The sequence below is a fragment of the Monomorium pharaonis genome, chromosome 4 (genome assembly GCF_013373865.1).
Source record: "Monomorium pharaonis isolate MP-MQ-018 chromosome 4, ASM1337386v2, whole genome shotgun sequence".
In the NCBI taxonomy this organism is placed as follows: Eukaryota; Metazoa; Arthropoda; class Insecta; order Hymenoptera; family Formicidae; genus Monomorium; species Monomorium pharaonis.
The window spans coordinates 8,505,859-8,524,398 of record NC_050470.1 but is presented as its reverse complement, the minus strand read 5'-3'; the positions used below and the strand labels follow the sequence as shown (position 1 = coordinate 8,524,398).

General features: G+C 42.7%; 3 protein-coding genes across 9 annotated transcripts in view; 2 read left to right on the top strand and 1 right to left on the bottom strand.

The window, feature by feature from the left end:
• The first annotated feature begins 551 nt into the window (after window positions 1-551).
• On the top strand, window positions 552-9,100 carry LOC105835502. Of its 4 annotated transcripts, none has more exons than XM_012678850.3 (10): window positions 552-816; window positions 3,059-3,374; window positions 3,573-3,750; window positions 3,813-4,569; window positions 4,651-4,907; window positions 5,556-5,734; window positions 5,944-6,169; window positions 6,257-6,416; window positions 6,856-7,156; window positions 8,181-9,100. In XM_012678850.3, exons 1-10 carry the CDS (start codon window positions 690-692, stop codon window positions 8,461-8,463), a joined length of 2,784 nt encoding a protein of 927 aa, XP_012534304.1. In that variant the 5' UTR covers window positions 552-689; the 3' UTR covers window positions 8,464-9,100. The 4 variants fall into 4 exon arrangements, with proteins under 4 accessions (XP_012534304.1, XP_012534307.1, XP_012534306.1 ...); XM_012678853.3 differs by having other exon boundaries at window positions 6,856-7,119; window positions 8,181-8,306; XM_012678852.3 differs by having other exon boundaries at window positions 553-816; window positions 6,873-7,156; window positions 8,181-8,317.
• A 36-nt stretch (window positions 9,101-9,136) lies between these two features.
• On the bottom strand, window positions 9,137-11,137 carry LOC105835504 (MTRF1L release factor glutamine methyltransferase). The gene is made up of 5 exons (XM_012678854.3): window positions 10,737-11,137; window positions 10,194-10,282; window positions 9,892-10,108; window positions 9,543-9,796; window positions 9,137-9,467 (listed from the first exon to the last, which is right to left on the bottom strand). Exons 1-5 carry the CDS (start codon window positions 11,001-11,003, stop codon window positions 9,224-9,226), a joined length of 1,071 nt encoding a protein of 356 aa, XP_012534308.1. The 5' UTR covers window positions 11,004-11,137; the 3' UTR covers window positions 9,137-9,223.
• Window positions 11,138-11,956: 819 nt separating this feature from the next.
• Window positions 11,957-18,540, top strand: part of LOC105835500 (unconventional myosin-XVIIIa) — a 51,967-nt gene continuing 45,383 nt past the window's right edge. The window contains exons 1-4 of one of the 4 annotated variants that reach the window (XM_012678843.3): window positions 11,957-12,077; window positions 14,541-15,181; window positions 15,927-16,571; window positions 17,044-17,511. In XM_012678843.3, the coding sequence (XP_012534297.1) occupies window positions 15,047-15,181; window positions 15,927-16,571; window positions 17,044-17,511 (1,248 nt within the window). In that variant the 5' untranslated portion in view covers window positions 11,957-12,077; window positions 14,541-15,046. Of the gene's footprint in view, window positions 12,090-12,510; window positions 12,647-13,260; window positions 13,348-14,540; window positions 15,182-15,926; window positions 16,572-17,043; window positions 17,512-18,540 lie in introns of those variants that run through there. The other 3 variants (XM_036286301.1, XM_012678844.3, XM_036286302.1) reach the window with 3 other exon arrangements.

Below are 18,540 nucleotides of genomic sequence, written 5' to 3'. Positions count from 1 at the left end.
GTAGAGTAAAAATAAAAAAAGTTTTCTTATAGAAATATATCAAACCCAAACTTTCGATTGAGCTTAATTAGAACTCGATCGGTTTAGTCGTTATTGAGATCTAGTAATCTCAGGTGCTCGCAAGTCGCGTACTCGCGTATAATACACGGGGCGGTCTCGCGCTGCGCGTTCACTTGGCGCGAGACACTACCGTGTCTCTTGATTTTAAGATATTCTATTAAATTTTGGAATTTGTTACTGTTATTACTCTAAATAATAAAAATTATGTTAATTGAGATTATATTTTAATTGATCAATTATCATAGAACTAATTTTCAGACGTAATATGTTAAGTAGCCGTGATACACATATATTGGTATACGTAGCGACAGCAGGTAAAAAGGATTACAGGTAAACTTGGAATATTCGATCGAAATATAAATTCGCAGTTTTACGAGATAAAATGTATAAAATAACTACCAAAAATGGAAAAGAAAGAGAAAAAAATAATAAACATAAAATTTAATAATAAAAATCATAATTACTAATGACTCTTTTTTCTTCTGTGTAATCCCATTCACCTGTCGTTACACACCAGTTATTTCACTTACGCAACTTCTGCGCAGGTTCTACTCGGCTCTAACACTATCACTCATCCATGAGGAACACCCCTCGTAGTCGAATCAGTATAGCGGGGAGCGCTTGACGCGATGCTACTATGCAGTATATTGCGTGGAGCGTTATCCGCGTCATTCGGCACCATTGTGCAGATTGCGATCTTTTTACTGCAAAACGCCAATATCTCAAGAGTGCTCGCGTCCATGCCACCAGGAGCCGGTTAGTGCGATGTATTTTTAAAATAATTTATTACTAATCCAAGTATATAAAGATAGATTTTACTATCTTCTTACAAAAAAATACATAGACTCATTGTTCTGTGTCTTTAAGGCTACAGTGTTCACTTCTGTATTTAGATCAACTTTCAGATTGCACTTGGTTTCAACTTTTAATTGAATTCAATTTTTTTTTGCATTTCTTTTCATACGCCTTTGATTATTTGCCTGAAATCGGAACGCTGTTATCCCTTTTAATTTACTGCAGAATTATCGGGATAATTTTTTTTCATAAGTTATCGAAATTATTATGTACATCAATTACGAGCTTGCGTTATTGCCGTGAACTTAAGTCGCATATTTTTACTTCAGTGCTGATGTCTCGCGGTAAATTTTACGCGCGTACACAGGTAGCGTGTGTGAATCAGCCAGTGGCAGATCGCGTATATGTATGTAAGGTCCCACGTGCTCGATCGATTCAAAACCGTTCTTTCACATTGTGATACACGTGCACGTGAAAACATAAGCTGCGCGCTCCGTGATCTCATTTCCGCGCGGGGTGCATTCTTCCATGACCTTGTTGTCAATGGAATCGCGTTATTTAAAATTAAGCTGGTTGCCGATTAAGCGATTTTCTCAGTCTAAGGGACAGCTTAAGTAATTCAGCGTTCTCATGCAGATGCGCGTCAAGTAATCGATATTACTATCAGTATACTTATATGTGTATGCGAATATGGTTATCGTTATTATTTTGATCGTCGAAAGTCATCGATATTCGTTCAATAAGATTGTCAAAACTTATTGACAGTTTGCAATATTACAAGTATTTCTGTCATTAAAGAAATTTTTTTTTTTTTTTTTCTTAAAAACACATTGTATTGAAAACATTTAATATTTGATACTAAAATCGCGAAAATATTAACGCGATATATTTACCGGAACGCGTGAATTTACTGGTAACCCTAACGAGATTGCAATGGAATGAGCAGCGCGGCTGTACGGGGGTTAATAGCGATCAATTCGACTCATTCTCACCATAGGAACTCCGTTTTCTATTGATTTAACACTACCATCACGTATACTAAAAATACCTGAGGTATGCCGCATGACTGTGAACTCTGCATACGTATGGAATGATTGAATGAAGTTCGCCAACGATAAAAAAAGAATATACATCTACGTTAAATGCGGCGTATACTGTATTTACGTACGGAACCATTACGTTCCCCCAATCATTGATGGGTTGAATGGATGAATTTGAAGATAGGGATAAATTACTCGCTCGTAGGTACGGAGCTGCGAAATTGCGAACGATCGGATACGTGGAACTTCAACAATATTTCCGTACCGGAAATTCAAACGAAGCGTGAAACCAGGTCGTCGTAACAACGTGAAAAAATTCCGCGCGAAGAATAGATCGCGCACGCATTCCACGTAGTGTCATAATTGATTCGTAATTTGAGCGATGGCCAGTTGTAAAATCTGAAATTGTTGAAAAATGTTCGGAATTAGTTTCCCTGCGAAACTCGTGCCGTTCGCTAAAACGTAAATTTCTTGCTCCCGCGGCCGTGGCCATTCGACCATTAATGAAACAATAAATATAAAACTTCCAACTCAAGAGTACGTTACTCCCTAATTACTGGGATTCTTAGAATGACATAATAAACAACAGGGACTACATTTCTGATCTGTAGTTGCAAGGAAGGTTTCGCTCACGCATGTGAATGGATTGTACAACTTTCATTATCTTCAATCACGTGATCGCGTGATAAGAAATCTCTATCTTAGCCCTCTGCCTTTATTGTCGCATTTATTATGATCAGCTCATCCTCAGCGGTGTCGTGACAACGCTGATAAGTCGCATGACGGCCGGTCATTGGCCCCATCGACGAGGTACCTGAACAAGCTTCCGAGTACAAACACTCGTGTTTTCTTGCCCCTCTTTTCTCGCAGAAAAACCCCCACGTGAGTTTTCATCGATAGAACATGAAACCCTTGAGTTTTACAACTCATTGATAACAATTGGTATTCATCGTAATTGAAGGACATCAAGAATTTATATCTTACGAAGGCAACACTGGCAAGAATAATGCAATGTACAAAGGTATAGAGATGGTAAACGAAGTCATTTTTGTAATTTCAATAATAACTATTTCATTGTACATTCATCGTACATTCGTCTTTCATCGGACTCTATACACGCAATAAAATCGAAAGCAAGGAAATCGATTTTCGTTTATGTACAGAAGACGAGATTATCCTAATCGAACATCTGCCGGGACGGAGGGTGCATCTTCAGGATTTCTTTTGGACCGGCCTGGAAGACGCTCCACCGTGGATGGATCCCAATCAGGGCTTAACATTCTACGAGACGAAAACAGTCGTTCACACCGTCACAGTTCACACCCCGACCGATGAGAAGAGTCCGTTAGACCCTATATCTCCTCATCGCCCAGACACTTACAATCCAGAATGCGTTACGTGCATAGAACCGACACCCAGGTTAGACGATGATGACGATCAGAGCATCGGAGTCCTTATCGGAGATGATCCGGGCCCAAGGTAGATTAATTGTTATCGAATAATATACGTACTTTTAAATTAAAGAGTATTTTATATAATAATAAGTAATAAATATCTCGATAAATGGATTAAATATATAAATTAAGATTAAGTATACGCTTGCTACATTAATCTAACATAAATATCGCTCTGCAATGTTTAAGGGTAAAGCAAAGAAATGTAAATTTATGTTCATAGGTACTGGCTGTTGACGGTTCTTCGACCAGGTGAAGCCGTACCACCCAAAGTCGAGCTTCGTTTAGCTCGTTTGTATCGAGCTGCATTTTCCAGACAGCAGCAACGGCATCTTGGTCTACTGTCGACAGATCCACGGTCCCGAAGAGATGCCCTGTTACGTAGCTTAATTAATCGAAAGGTAAAAGTTTAGATCTTCGTTTCCTTTATCAGTCTTATTTCCTTTCAAAAAAATGTCCACAGAATATACAAGAACATCTTGGAACTTCGTCCCAAGTGAGAGCTCCGCTCCGGGAAGAGGTTTCTGCAAATACAACCGAAGTTCAATCACCCGAATTAACGATTGGCACCGCCGAGAGCCCATCGACTCACGCAGGAACCGAAGCGAGCGTGTCAAATGTAGTCGACGACAAATACCCTTCGAACGTCTCGCACGTCCAGTCTATGAGGATGATCGAAATCCCCAGGCCGAAAAAGATGCTGCTACCGATGTTGGACGTCGACGCAGCAAACGACGATTACGAAAAATCTACGAAAGACGATGTCGCTCTGAAGAAGATAAAAACGCTCGCAAAAACGTTGAAAGGGGAAACGAAATCCTTGTCTACACAGGACGATGAATCTGTAACCGCCGATTCAGCGCATCCTGATCTCAATGCACTTGACAATTCCAGCAAGCAGTCCACGCCAGAGGTAACGCCGACTCCCACGTCTAACTCAAAACCGAATGCTGACAGCATCTCTAGAAATCGATCTAATGATAACGAAGTTGCGAGTGTACGCTCAAGATTGCGTTTAGCGGACGGTTCGATTCCGGGGGTCGTGAAGGTCAGAATGCAGAACACGAGCGTTATCGAGGGTGGCGCAACGAGATTGATTTATTCTGTTCATCTCGACGATAAGCCCGTTCCAGCTGAAACGGCCGCGAGAGACATGGCGCTCATCTCGCCCCAGGAAGTCGCTCTGGAGCTCGGTGCACCGGTAATTATTCAAAGCGAACGTAAGTAAATAACAATAATCTCACGAGGAAGAAATTCGTAAAGCTGCGAATGTACAAAAATTGCATTGGATTCTCTCGTAGCTTATCTGAAAGAGAGCAGACCTCTGGCCCTGTCGAGGAGGAGAGACGCGTGGCTGCTGATTGGTGCTGCCAGCGCGGGCGTCGTTATGTTAATCTTCGTTCTCGCCGGCTTAATCTTGGCTGCCAAAAGGAAAAGGGCACACAGCGCTGCCGTCGCACCGCCTAACAAAAGTATTCTTAAAAAGGAACGTGAACATGCAAGCGCGATGTCCGGTCTCGATAATGCTGCATTCTCAACGTCGGAAACGGAAATTAAAGTACGCCATACGAGTCCTACTTTTTAGCTAAAAAATCATTTCAAAGTAAGAGTGCGAGCTTTCGTACGAGTCAGCGTTGATTTAAATCACTGTACATTTACAGTTTATAAAATGGTTTAATTACGTCAACAAGATATATAGGATTCAATGCGTTTTGATGAAAGAAGAATGTCTGGGTATAAGGCTTGAGATTTTATAACTAGAACTTTTGACAGACTTTACTGTAATTCCTATAAGATTTCTGATTCGTCTGCTTTTAGACAGACATACTGGTTAAATCTATCAGATTACCAATTAATGTGTAACAAGGCTGTTTTTTTTTTTTAGTGACAACTGCTAAATTACACCATGTAGAATCGCGGAAGTCTCTCTCGTAAAGAGAGATACTTCATAATTTTTAAAGTTATTCGCTTGCGTGATAAAGATTACGGAGTACTATGGGGAAACAAACTCGACGCAATAAAACCATTACGGCACGCGAACGATCAACGGAACGACGTCGGGAATTACGGGGAAGACAATTCCGGTTCCACGACGTCAGGATAATATCGATTCCAACAAAATATTACTCCCGCTTTGTCGAGCAAATTGTTACTCTTCGGATCGCGTATCATCGCGTTTCCTTATGCGGCCCACCCTTGTTCGCAGACCGATGGTACCAGTCAGCGGCAGACTCCGCATACTTTATCCCGTACTCCGATCACGCCCGACACGCCCGACAGTATGGAATTAGGTATTCACGAGATCTCCAGCGACGACGACGAAGAACCAAAGAGAACCCGCGAGTCGATCCCTTGGGACACTGAACACGCAGCTAAAAAAGCAAGGTGATCTACGAAGTTTCCTGCAACTGAATCAGATGCAGGATCAATCGTTAATACGCTAAGCTATACGATTTTATAAGAGAATTAGTAATAATAATCTATTAATATTTTAATAATATTAAATTGATATAGAGAAAAGTTAATATTAAATTATATATAATAAGGGATAAAATATAAATGTAATAATTGTATATTTTAAACACGGAATATAGAGTATCTCGTGGAAGAATGACGAGAAGGAACGCGATGGATCGGACCGGGTCACCGGACTCGTTAACCGATCATATAGAGACACTGGAGTCGTTGGAGAATGGTTATGTAAAACACAAGGAAGAGTCTACCGCTTCACCGCGATCTTATTTATCAATGCCCTCGTGCAAGCAGTTTCCTAGTATGCGTAGCGTAGAACCACTGTCAAGAGTGTTGGAACCCGTCACGGTAATTTCCGATGGAATGAAAGCCAAATCATGCCAATCGACATAAATCCCTAGCCACTTTCTGCACTAACGATAACGTGTACTCTAGGTCAGGCACTTAGACATCGATTCTCCCGAGTTAGTGCGTCACGATAGAGACGACAATGCCGACGACACGTTCCTCGCAAGAACGTCGAGTGCTTCAAAGGATCCCGGAGCTGTAGGGCCGATTGTTTGGAGTCTCAGGAAGCAAATATTTTCGACAGAAGGTATATTACTTCTCTAACTCTGTGGGCGTGTATTTAATGTCAATATTAATTAATAAAAAATGTTCCGTTGGCGACTCTAACGTATTTCTCTAAGTATCGATTACGAACGAATCAGTAACAAGTTTGTACACAGAAAAAAAGTAATATAGTCAATAACATATCTAATTGCGGGCTGCCAACTACATAAAATACTCAATACAATAATATTCACTGTTAATGCAAGTACAATGTTGACACTGCAATAGCATATATTATTGTATCGAGTATATCTGTAGTTGGCAGCCCACAACTACATATCTTGTTGGATATATTGCATTTTTTTTTCAGTGTACGAATTATTTTAATTCAAAACAATGGTAAAATTACACTAACTTATTCGTTCGCAATCGACTGTTGCAAGATTACAAGGAATATCTGTCTCTTCACAATCTCTCGAAAGATTCCACTTGTCTAAAGGTAATGGTACATCCGAAGCAGATGTCGATGGAGTGTACCATCTACCATCCGGACCCGTGGGCCGCGCCAGGAGGCGACTCCACGAGTTGCTCGAGGACTCCTTCAGCCTCTTCGGAAGTAGAGACGTCAAAATCAGAGAGCCGCAACGATCGCCGCACCGATCGCCGCAGCCGCCGATCCCCGTTCCACGTACAGCGGACACACTCGCGATACTTTCGGAAACCAGAGGCAAATCCGCCCACGTCAGGTACATATCCTTCTTCTTCTTCCTCCTCTTCTAACAGGTAATTACAGTTATTAAAAGTTGCTAAATTATTACTATAACATCAAGAATGCACATTCATTTATATTTTAATCAAGAAATATCTTTCATATCACGGAAAGAATTTTCTCTTAAAAATTACCCTGAAAATCGTGGTAATTGTAGGACAATGTAAACCTTGAAGAATTTTACTATACTTTTAATAAAATTTACTAAAATTTTAATAAAATTTGGCAAAATTTTGTAAATTTTACTATATTTCTAACAAAATTTACTAAAACTTTGCCAAATTTTATTAAAATTTTAGTAAATTTTAGTAAATTTTGTTAAAAGTATGGTAAAATTCTTCAAAGTTTACATGTCTCACAATTACCACAATTTTCATGGTAATTTTTAAGAGAAAATTCTCTCCGTGTAAGGCTTGCAATAAACAATCCTCACGATATGTTTTATTATTTATTATACAGATGTCCGATAATAATTGCACCTTCTTTTGTAAATAGATTAAAAGAATAGAAAAGAAAATCCTTTATCGTTTTACGACTTTCTTAATAATTAATAAGAAATTAATTTATAAAAATTCGCCAATCAATGTACGTCCGCCCGATTCCGCGATAAGAAACAACTCGTTTCCATACGTTTACACTTTAACAGTTGCTAGGAGCGCTATGATATGTTTGAAGGTGTGCTCTACAAACGGCGCAATTATAGTTATACGCCGCCCCTACTATAGCCAGTGCTGTCCGTACACACACATCCAAACATTTAGCGCTCCTAGCAACCATGAACGCATGTAAACGCTGAGCTGTCTTTTCTGATCGAATAGCGCGAAGGCAAGCCGACTCACATGTCTTTATTAATGAATTTTTCATTAATTATGTTGAAGTTTGCAAAATGGTAAAGGAGTTTTTTGCTGAGCTTAATTTGTTCTACCTGTCCACGACAAGTAATGCGATTATTATTGGACATTTTATATATACGTACACTACGTATTAAATAAGTTATTAAATTAATCGAATAATAAAAATAATTGTATAATTATGCAGCCCAGTAGCAACGCCAACGATGGAAATGAAAACGCGACCCCGTACATCAGTACGACGTAAAGGTCTGGACGAGGATATCCCGGAAACCGGCCAAACTGAATCACTTCAGCCTCGCGGTGCATGGGGATCAAGGCCACTCAGCGCGGGTCCATTTCATAGACCGAATTTACCGGAAGTGGACACCAGGCGTATATTAGCGGACAGCAGGCTTCCACCGGAAGATCCCGCGGTACCATTAATCGCGTCAATCAAAAAAGAACTTGAAAAATTTTCACCCCAGTAGAGCCTAGCAGCAAGTGCAATAGAATTAATAATTTAAATCCTCGCTAAGTGATATACTAATCTTAAGTTGAAAAACAGTGTAAATATTCAATCAATCTTTTCCACAAAATTTTATAACTCAATATCAACGTTTTCCATTATACATGGACTATAATATAACGAAGCAAAACATTTTACACATATCTCTTCAAGAAAGAGTGAAAAGCCACTTCTTGGGCTCTAACACCCTTTCATTTTCGCTCCCATGATTTACGGGTAAGAATACTACGACTTTTATGTATGTGTACTAGTATATTACTTGTACACATTTTACACATATCATATTTACACGAAAATAGAAGCATTACAGTAAAAAAACGAAAAATAAGCCGTAGTTTTCATATCGTACTTTTTCTTGTTACAAATCAAAATTGTGCCAGCAAGTTTAACTTATTAATCACTGTATATATATCATTACTTTAAACATAGAATGCATTTACAAACTTAATACAATAAAATCATGCATAGAAGGTTTGACTGATTAAACTATAAAAATATTAAGAGAAAAACTTCTATAACTGATTAGTTCAACATATGAATATCTCTGTAACTCATTATCAGATAAAATGCAATAAACTCGTATAATATGTGTAATCTAATATATACGTGTGTGTGTGTCAGTTTCATTAAGACTCTTTTATAAATAAAAATATATAATATATACAAAAAATATACATATTTATACAAAATAATACAGTGAATATGGCATTAAGAATTGCTTTTCAAGAGACTTTCACTACTTCCACAAAACGATCAATATTATTAAAATCTTTGTAAGTATGTTCGTGATGAAGCTTCAAATCGGAATACTTATTTGTAAAAAATTGTATATATTTCGGATGATCGTAATCAACTTCCATGAAGAGACGTCCGCCGGGTTTTAATACTTTGGCAGCGTATTTTAAGAGCGGTTTGATCACCTTCAGTCCATCGTCGCCACCATCCAACGCTATGAGATCCTCATAACTGTACATAATATGTCATATATTAATTAAGTACGTATTTATAACTCAATGTTCGCGGTAACAGTGTGAGCATTACATCTTTATCTCAGGTTGCAGTTTGGATATTCCCTTCGATGTTATATACGGTGGATTACTGACCACAAAATCAAACAGTCTTGAATTCAAATCCGTGTCACCGGCACCATTCAATTTACCCAAAACTTCGATACTCGCGTCTGAGTTCAGGATCGCGTTTATTACAGTGACTTGCTCCGTTAAGTTTAGCTTGTTTCGATTTGTCACCGTTAAATCGCAAGCGTGCGGATTTGCATCAACCGCCGTGCACTTGATCTGTAAAAGTATTGGCACGTTTCTTCCATTAATTGTGAGCGCTTGCTTCCAGCAGAGTACAAAATAATTGAAAATAAAACGATCATCTTACATACTATTTTACAAGCGTGAGCGAGAGCCAGCGATATTGCGCCTGAGCCGCAACCAATTTCTAGAACTTCACAATTATCGGTTTGATGCGACGAACTTAATCTTTTCAACAAATAATCCACCAGTATTTCGGTCTCCGGGCGAGGAATGAAAATCGGTGGTTCGAGCTTCAAGGTAATGTCCCGGAAATCCCACTCGCCGATAATATACTGAACTGGCATTCTGCAAGAATTTGGTATTCATAAGCAAGTACAAATGACGATACGATCCACGGTAGACTGTAAAGACTCTTTCAAGGATCTCTTACCTACACAATCGACATTGGCATAACGACTCCAATTTCTCGATCTGTCTTACATTGAGCCGATTATTTTTAGCATTCTCGACATCTATTACCTGCAAATAATAGTCTAGTTTATATCACACGTTTAGTTCGTGCGACCTATATCTTACTTTCAACCCAAACACGATAAATCACGACGAAATAATTGTGAATTTGCTTAGATCAAGCTTCAGTATTTTTTTTTTAAATCCTTTTACAAAGTATGTTTGTATCCTTTTGTTTATAATACACTATACATTATCTATATTTTTTCTAATTTAATATATTGTACTAAAATATTTAGCAAATAAGTAGCGAGCCACAGAGTCTCACCAAGTGTATGACAAGCAAAATTGATAGGTCAAACAAATAATTCTAATAAACGGAAAATTTTCATGTTTGCGTTGAAAAGAAAGACGCGTACACAATATAAAATTAATTTTTAATTATTAATAATTATTATTCGCTAAATATTATATGTAACATGAGATGTCATAAATTGGAAAATAGCAAGATATTGCCCGATACCTTCTTAGTGCCTATAACATGCGCTACTATATGCATTATCGATTCTATTGGTTCCGGTATGCCGTCGTTCTCGAATCGACGACTCCACTGATCGATGACATCGCCAATTGTACGTTCACATGCATTCAAAGCAAGCAAACGTGGATACCCCGCTGGATATTTCAACGTGACATCATTGAAATTGTTATTCGTCAAAAAATGTAGGCAGGCAAACGTAGTCGGCTTATCGTGGGTGGTACATGTCCTCAAAATGTTACGACACCACATGACGCTTTATTAGGCACTTTGGAACGCAAGTGTACGATACAGAGATTCAATCAATTAGTTGTCGTCGTCTGTGTCATCAGCTGATACTAAACTACAACTCGTTGTAGACGTATTGTAATTCATGCTCGGCATTTGTATATAGAAACTGCTGCCAGCTGGCGGAACGGAGTCCTATTGAACGTTTATCGACAATATTATAAACCAAGATGATATAATATGGTACAGATGGGAGTTAAATGATTTAAAAGAACATCGGAGTGAGATGCTCCAAATATAGAGAATCAATCAGATTGGTGCAAATTATATTTTTCACATATGAGTGCGGAACATAGATGTACGTTAAAGTAACACACATACGCGTACAATCTAAAACATATTTCTTATGTTATCAATATATTTTTCATCTTAAAAAAAAATACAATTATGCTATTAATTAATTAAATTATCAAAATTATTGTGTCCTTTTTATTCGCTATACTATATTCATTGAAACTACAAATACTCCGATTCAGTCTTTTTCTCATAAAGAGCCATATGTGGTCGGTTCTTCAACCGACTGACGGTGAAATCGCTCTCTTTCTCCGTGCGGTAACTCGTAAAGCGGCGGCTGGGCGAGGAGTCAAAGACCCGAACCGCCGTGGAAGATGCCGCTAAAGCCGCCGTGCTCCGCCGGTGGATCGAAAGGTCTAAAGAGCGCGGTACGCATGCGCCGACGTTGGACTAGCTGTCTGGAAAAAGAAGGGTGCTGGCTAACAGGCCGTTGTCTGGCCGAAGGCGCTGGCAGTCGCCACCGGCCCCGCTCCCAACTCATGACTGCCATGACAGTCCTCGTCCGTGTCGGAGCAGCGAGTGCGAGTCGTGGTTAACGCCGTTTAAAGAGCGCCGTTTCCTCCCCCCCCACCCCGACTGATGTTGTGCGTACTCCTCGCGTCGCCGCGCGTTGCACCACCGCGAGGAGGTCGACCGAGGAGTTCCGACCTGTCGGCCGTGCTGTCACGTCAGTGCTGGAGCTGCGGCGGGCCAGCTCTCGCGCCTACTACTACCAGGTCGTTCACCACGGCACGGCCTTCCTGGGTGCCTTCCTGGGTGCGTTGATCATCGCGAGCGCGCGCGTCCTCCTGGCTAGTAGCGGCGCGTGGTGCGAATGGCGGGTGTTGTTGTTTGTGGTGTGGCGGTGCCGTTGATGTGACGACGCGTGTCCCGTGCCCGCTATCGGCGAGCTCACACCGCGAGGATCTACGCCCGCGTACGCGGATACGCGTATATAACAAGCGAACGTATGACAACAGGCAGACGCTCCCGCCCTCCTGCACCTGGATTCGACCGTCGAAAGATGGGACCCCATAGATAGAGCGCTTACGCCCGATTAGATTAGGGGCCGGCCTTGAATCTTCAGTTCCGTGAAAAGCGAACTCGTAAAGCGCGAGGTGCGAAGCACACAGCGGAGTGCGCGGCATCGATCGCGGTGAAGCGCGGCTCGCTGAAAAGGTCGCATGCCTTCATCGGTAGTATAGCCTTTATCAAATAAAGGTGAAGCCCACACCGTCGAATCGCCAGATCTACCATGGACGACTAGTCGACTGTAGAAAGACGATTAGGATTTTCCCAAGAGAGCCTTGTCCCGAATGCTTTTTCTCCTTCTGGTAAAGTTTACCGGAGTGTACCGATAAGGTTTCCTCGATGCGGAATATGTTCGCGTATCGGCGCGAATCGGGGCATCGATCGCCGTCGGGATTTCCGGAGCGGTTCGCGTGCTCCGAAAATTTCGCCGGCTCCGTGCCGATCGATCTCGTCACGCCTGTAGATTCGCCGGCGTACTTTTCCGACGGGATTTTCCGGGCCGCCCTTGAGGAGCGGGGAAAACGCGCGCGGCGGGGTGAGGCGCGGGGTGGAAAGGGAGCGTGTTACGCGCCGAGTAAGTAAGAGCGCGCCGGGCGTCACGCGCGAGAATAGAGCGTGCGATACACTACGTCCTTCGTGTAAATATTTTTCTGTCACAGATCCGTCGCTCATTTCCACGCGAGCGTGATAGTTCAATGATGTAAGATCAGCGTTTGCGTAATGCACTTCCGCGTCGCCCCGATTACATTGGAATTATCTCTCCTCCCCGACTGGCGTGCGCGTACAACACGCGCACACACATGTGCGGCAATTAAATCTCGAGAATGTGCGCGCCGCTTTCATTAGCGGCGGTTAATTGTCGCCTTTCTAATTTTCTACGCAAATCCCCGGGGAGGACGCAGTTATGACTTCCTAATTGTTCTCCGCGGGATCATGTAAATGGACGAGTAACGAGGGTGCAAATGATGGATCTCGCTCGTGCATATGAAGAGAAAAAAAGGGGGTGAGAAATCGCGCCCTCCTCCTAATTGAATCCCACAAATCAAACGGCCGATCGTTCGCTCGTCAGCTCCGTTTTCACGCTTCAATGAGGAACGCGCGTGTCGATAATCGTTGAGGTAATCGGCGCCCGATAATGCACGGCTTCGGCGAAACTTTCTTTATTTCTGCTGACTGCGCGGCCCGGCTACGTCACGCGACGAGGGAAGCGCGTTCGCGCGTTCCGCGCGAGCCTCGGTATATACGTATACGTACGTATATTTCCACCTCGCGGTAGAAAGAGAGCAAAAAAGGAAATCCCCTTCGCTCCTTCGCGGTGAGTCGGCTGCCGAACAACGCGAGCACCGAACAACGGTTGCGTTATCGTCGCTTCTTCTTAGTCTTTTACTGCCGCCGTTTCCGCGTTCCTCGCGGTATCAAATCATTCGTGCCGGAAGCTATGTGACCATGGGGAAGCGTTTCGGTTCACGCCCTTGCGTACGCGCGCACCAATTTCGGCGGGCGACCTCCAGCGCGGGGAGGAGAAGAAACGGAGACGTGGAGGAGACTTCCCGGAAGTGTGTAATCTGCGAATTCTCTCGTTTTATTCCGCGGAAGCGACGCCAAAGCACCACCGTGCCGCAGACTCGATCGCAATCAGACTGATCATTGCGTCGAGCACGCAATCCTAGGATTCCAATGTCCAATGGAAAGATTTGTTACATACGAAACAAATGCTTCTATTGGACATCGCTGGTTAAACTCCGCTTAAATTAACAATAAGCCGTGAAACTGAAGCTAAAGCCCAGTTCCACAATTTAGTTTAACCCCAGAATTTAATTAACCCTTAAAATATACACTTATCTTTTTTTTTAATTTATACACACTGGGGTCTAGGAAACCCCACTAACGGTTTTTGAAGTGCCATTTAAAACTTTAAACCCTTTGAAATGTGTTTGCACAAAAATTTATTTACAAAAAAAAAACCGTATGCCTCAGACTATTATATTAGATGGCATATACTGAAACAGGTATCGTTGGGGTACTGTGGACTCCAGTGTGTGTATTGTAAGGGTAACATTGTCCAATAGAATTTGTTTTATTATAAAGCAAATTTATCCATTGGACATTGGTTAGTTAAACTAACCGGTTAAATTAAATTGTGGAACTGAACCTAAGCGAGAGCACGACTAACGTTTCCTTGGATGGACTTTCTAGGGGACGATCCCGAGGGCAACTCGATGAATGCTGCGCCGTTGCCGGTCGATAGGGTGCACCGGTGCGCTGCGGGGCGAGCCGGGGGCGAGCATTGGGAGAGCCCTTCCTACCCGGACAGACGACGTGGCCTACTACGGAACGAATTGTGACGGACGGCCGCTCCTCTTCGAATCATCGTGAGTGCCGGGCATCACGGCGGCGGTGACGAGGCGATGCGCGCGACTCGGCGTATCTCGCAACACCAATAGCGTCGATCACGCGCGAGTCGCGGCTATTTTGACGGGCGGTGCTCTGTGTGATCACGGTGATAGATAACACACACACACACACACACACACATTCACACATATATGTACACGTATATATGCTACGAAGTGCGAGAAGAAGCCAAGACTGTCCGCGATCGCGTCGAGATCACAAGATCAATCGAGCAATCGAGAAACGAGATATCGTATGTTATCTCTTTCTCGCGTTCGCGTTCTTGGGACGTTTAGCGAGTGAGGAAGATGTTTAACTTTATGAAGAAGGCCGCGGAGAAGGACGACAAGGAGAAGCGGAAGCGCGAGAAGAAGGAGCGGAAGGATGTCAAAAAGCGCGATCGCAGCAGCATGTCCGCGGAGGAGCTTCTGCGATTGGACGAGGTAAAAATGCGGGAACGTTGCGGCAACTTTCATTGACTACTCTGCCCTGTTCCTCCATTTTCTTTAAATAAATTGCAAAGCTGTAACAGATTATTACAAATTACATTATTTGAGAATTCTGCCAGTTGTTTGATCTTTTATATCGAGCTCGTAAACAATGCGCAAAAACTTGGTTATCGTATTCTCCGATAGCAAGATGGGTGTTACACATATCGATACTGCTTACGAATTCATGAGCTGCACGATGTTACCGATATCTTGTTCGGATTACATTTCTTATCGACGTAAACAGAACTGTCAATATCGCGAGGCGATAACGTTTTCCAGTGGCTGGTTTCACAAATTAATTATTAATAAACTGTTGAGAGAAAAAAAAACGTGTCTGTATTGGTAATGACTACACTAGAACCTAATCAGTCATGAAAGAACTTGTAGATAGACGTAAAGAGTACAGAAATGCGATAAGATTTCGCATTTTGAAAAGCCTTCTTTTCTGTAGATTCAATCGCCGGTCGGATGTGGTTTCACGCGATAAGTGGTGCTGGCCGCACTCGTTGTACATTAAACGTAAAATAAAAATTGTAAAATTATGTCAATATGGATAACGTGCCGTCACAATCACACTGTTCAAAAGATAAGAGAAATTTCTTGAGAAAATTCCTAGGGTTCTGCATGGTATATACTTTCGGTGGCTTGAAAACGCGTCCTGGCGAAAACCTTGTCATCTTCACGCGCTTCGTTGCAGGTTCGTAGATCACTGAAGATTCCCGGTCGTCGGAAGGAAAAGGAGAAACTACCGAGCGGCATCACCGCGGATTACAGCGCGTCGTTTTTCGCGCATCTGGACCGCGATCTTCTAGATGCCACGCAGAACGTGGGGTCGGGTCCGGGTTCGGCGATCAGCGCCGGTGGCAGCAGTTGGGCCACTAGAACGCCTGACGGTTTGATGCAGAGCGACTCGTCGGAGGCGTCACTCACTTCCTTAACGGTAACCACGACCACGTCGTCGACGATAACGAGTCAGTCCGGCGGCAAATGTCTACCGCCGCTACCGCCAAAACCGCCCAAGCGAGGAATCCTCAAAGGACCACGACTGACGGTCAACAGCTGCACCGTGAACGTTCTCTCGGAGGAGGGCACGTTGCCGAACGGCACCGAAACCAGTTACCAGGAGGCCAGCAATCTGCTGGTGAGGAACACCCTACAGAACGAGGTGATCACCTATCAGAATCTGCCTCTCAACAACGTTTTGAACAACGACTGCAGCGAGGAGGAAGCTGTGTGTCAAACCGCGTGGCACATCTCCATGCAACAGCAGGCGCTTCAGCAACAATACCACCAGCAGCAGCAGCAGCAGCAGCAGCATCAAATCGATGCCAAATTGCTCCAGGTTAGATAACAATTCCGCTTTCTCTTCCGCGCATCGTTTGCGACGAAACCCAATTATTAGGATCGTTTCCGAAACTTGTAATGAGACGCTGAATGATGGGTGGTTTGTTTAAAATTTGACGTGAATCGACACTGACAACTGAGATCCCGTTGGCAGCATGATGAAGTAAGCGAGAATGAATTATGTATCTTGCAATTCTCTCCGTGCAATTGTAGAATCTATTTCTGCAAATATCTTCATAAATTTCATTAGCTTTATTAATAAAAATTCTCTCTGAATGTAAGTAACTTTCATTAATTATTATTTTAATTGAAACTCTGATAATAAATTATGGTTATTTCATAATTCACCATTCCATTTGTTTCACATTCATATATTCAAGTTTTTTAAAGAACTTTTCGCATAAATAAAAAATAACTAACGAGCATTAAATTTTTAACGCGTAACCGAAATATTTTCCTACTACACTCAGGTTGTCACTAGTGCTAGTCCATCCGCGGATTCTTTGACGGACACGACGAATTCGAGTTTCGCGACGCCGCCATTCAGCCTGTCGCCCGTCGGCGAGTCCCAGGGTTTCTCGAGGTGGCGATCGTCGGTCTCCTTCGAGGAACAGGGGATTGAACTGCAGCTTCCGGAGATCGTGCCGCTCGAGTTACCCGAACCTAGGGCGCTCACCATTCAGAGGCAACCTCCGCCGCGAAACGACTTCGGCTTCTCGCTCCGCCGCGCCGTGATCGTCGAGCGGGCGGCAAACGGCGTAACGCAGATGAGACCGGTGATCTTCGCGGAACCCGGCGCTCTGGTGCAACACAACAATGACACGGGTCTATTGCCCGGTGACAGACTGATCGAGGTCAATGGGATCAATGTGGACGACAAGTCGCGCGAGGAGATCATCGATCTCATCAAAAGCTCCGGTAGCAGCGTCACCGTAAAGGTAATCCTCGATATTAATAGTCGATCGTTGAAAGAAATATTCATATATCTCATCCCTTAAAAAAAAAAACAATAATAATAACATTAATTTAGGAGACGAACAAAATACACAATTTTATTAAAAACACTTTGGAATTAAAATCAACTATTTCTTCTTCCACGTCTAAAAAATAACTTTACATAGAGTGCCCGAGAGTATATTCTTTCCTAGATTCTCGTGTCGGCTCGTTTTCACAATGCGGCTAAGTCGGAGCGCAGTACATTTGAACATTGCGCAATCGACGACAGTACTCTCTATACTTTTCTCTTTTGTAGACCGTACCGGTCGTGTCCCCTCGTGCTCCGTGAACGAACCTTTCTCCCGCCGAACGTGAGGCAAGCTTATTAGCATAAATCTGATGGTATTTACCAGAAGGCAGGCACTCCAATATACTCCAATATAATCGAACGCGACGAGACATAACGACACCACGCTGTAGCGACCTTACGTTGGACTATCAGTTCCACCTTATCATCCACTTTTGTCAACCACTTAGGACGTTTCTTTATCGTCATAGCTAACCTTGGGGGCCTGTAAAAATATCGTTTGGGAAACGGGTGTGGGAATGTTGAATGAAATTGTTGTGCGTCGCACTGGGAAATTCGTCGAACGTGTGGTGAAAGGCGACGAGGGATCCCTAGGTTCTTCAGGAGGTCACAGAAAGGGGTCGATCGACCGTCGTTCCGTAGACCTTTGATACGTCGCGTCGGCGAGAATGCGATCTAATCAACGAAGCAGCGATTATCGCGCGATTTCTTTCTGCCAAATAAAATGTGACGCAACACACTGAACGTTTGGCCGAATAAATATATTTTTTTGTTTCTTCCGATAAGATCAAAAGTCTCTGTATTCTTGCACTGTTTATAGATAACAATTATACGATGTTTAATAGCAATGGACACGTGCCAACCAACACACTTTTTATTGACGTTCGACCACTCGTCGTGTTATGTTGTTATCGTCATATCGAAAATGACTGACCGGTGGCGA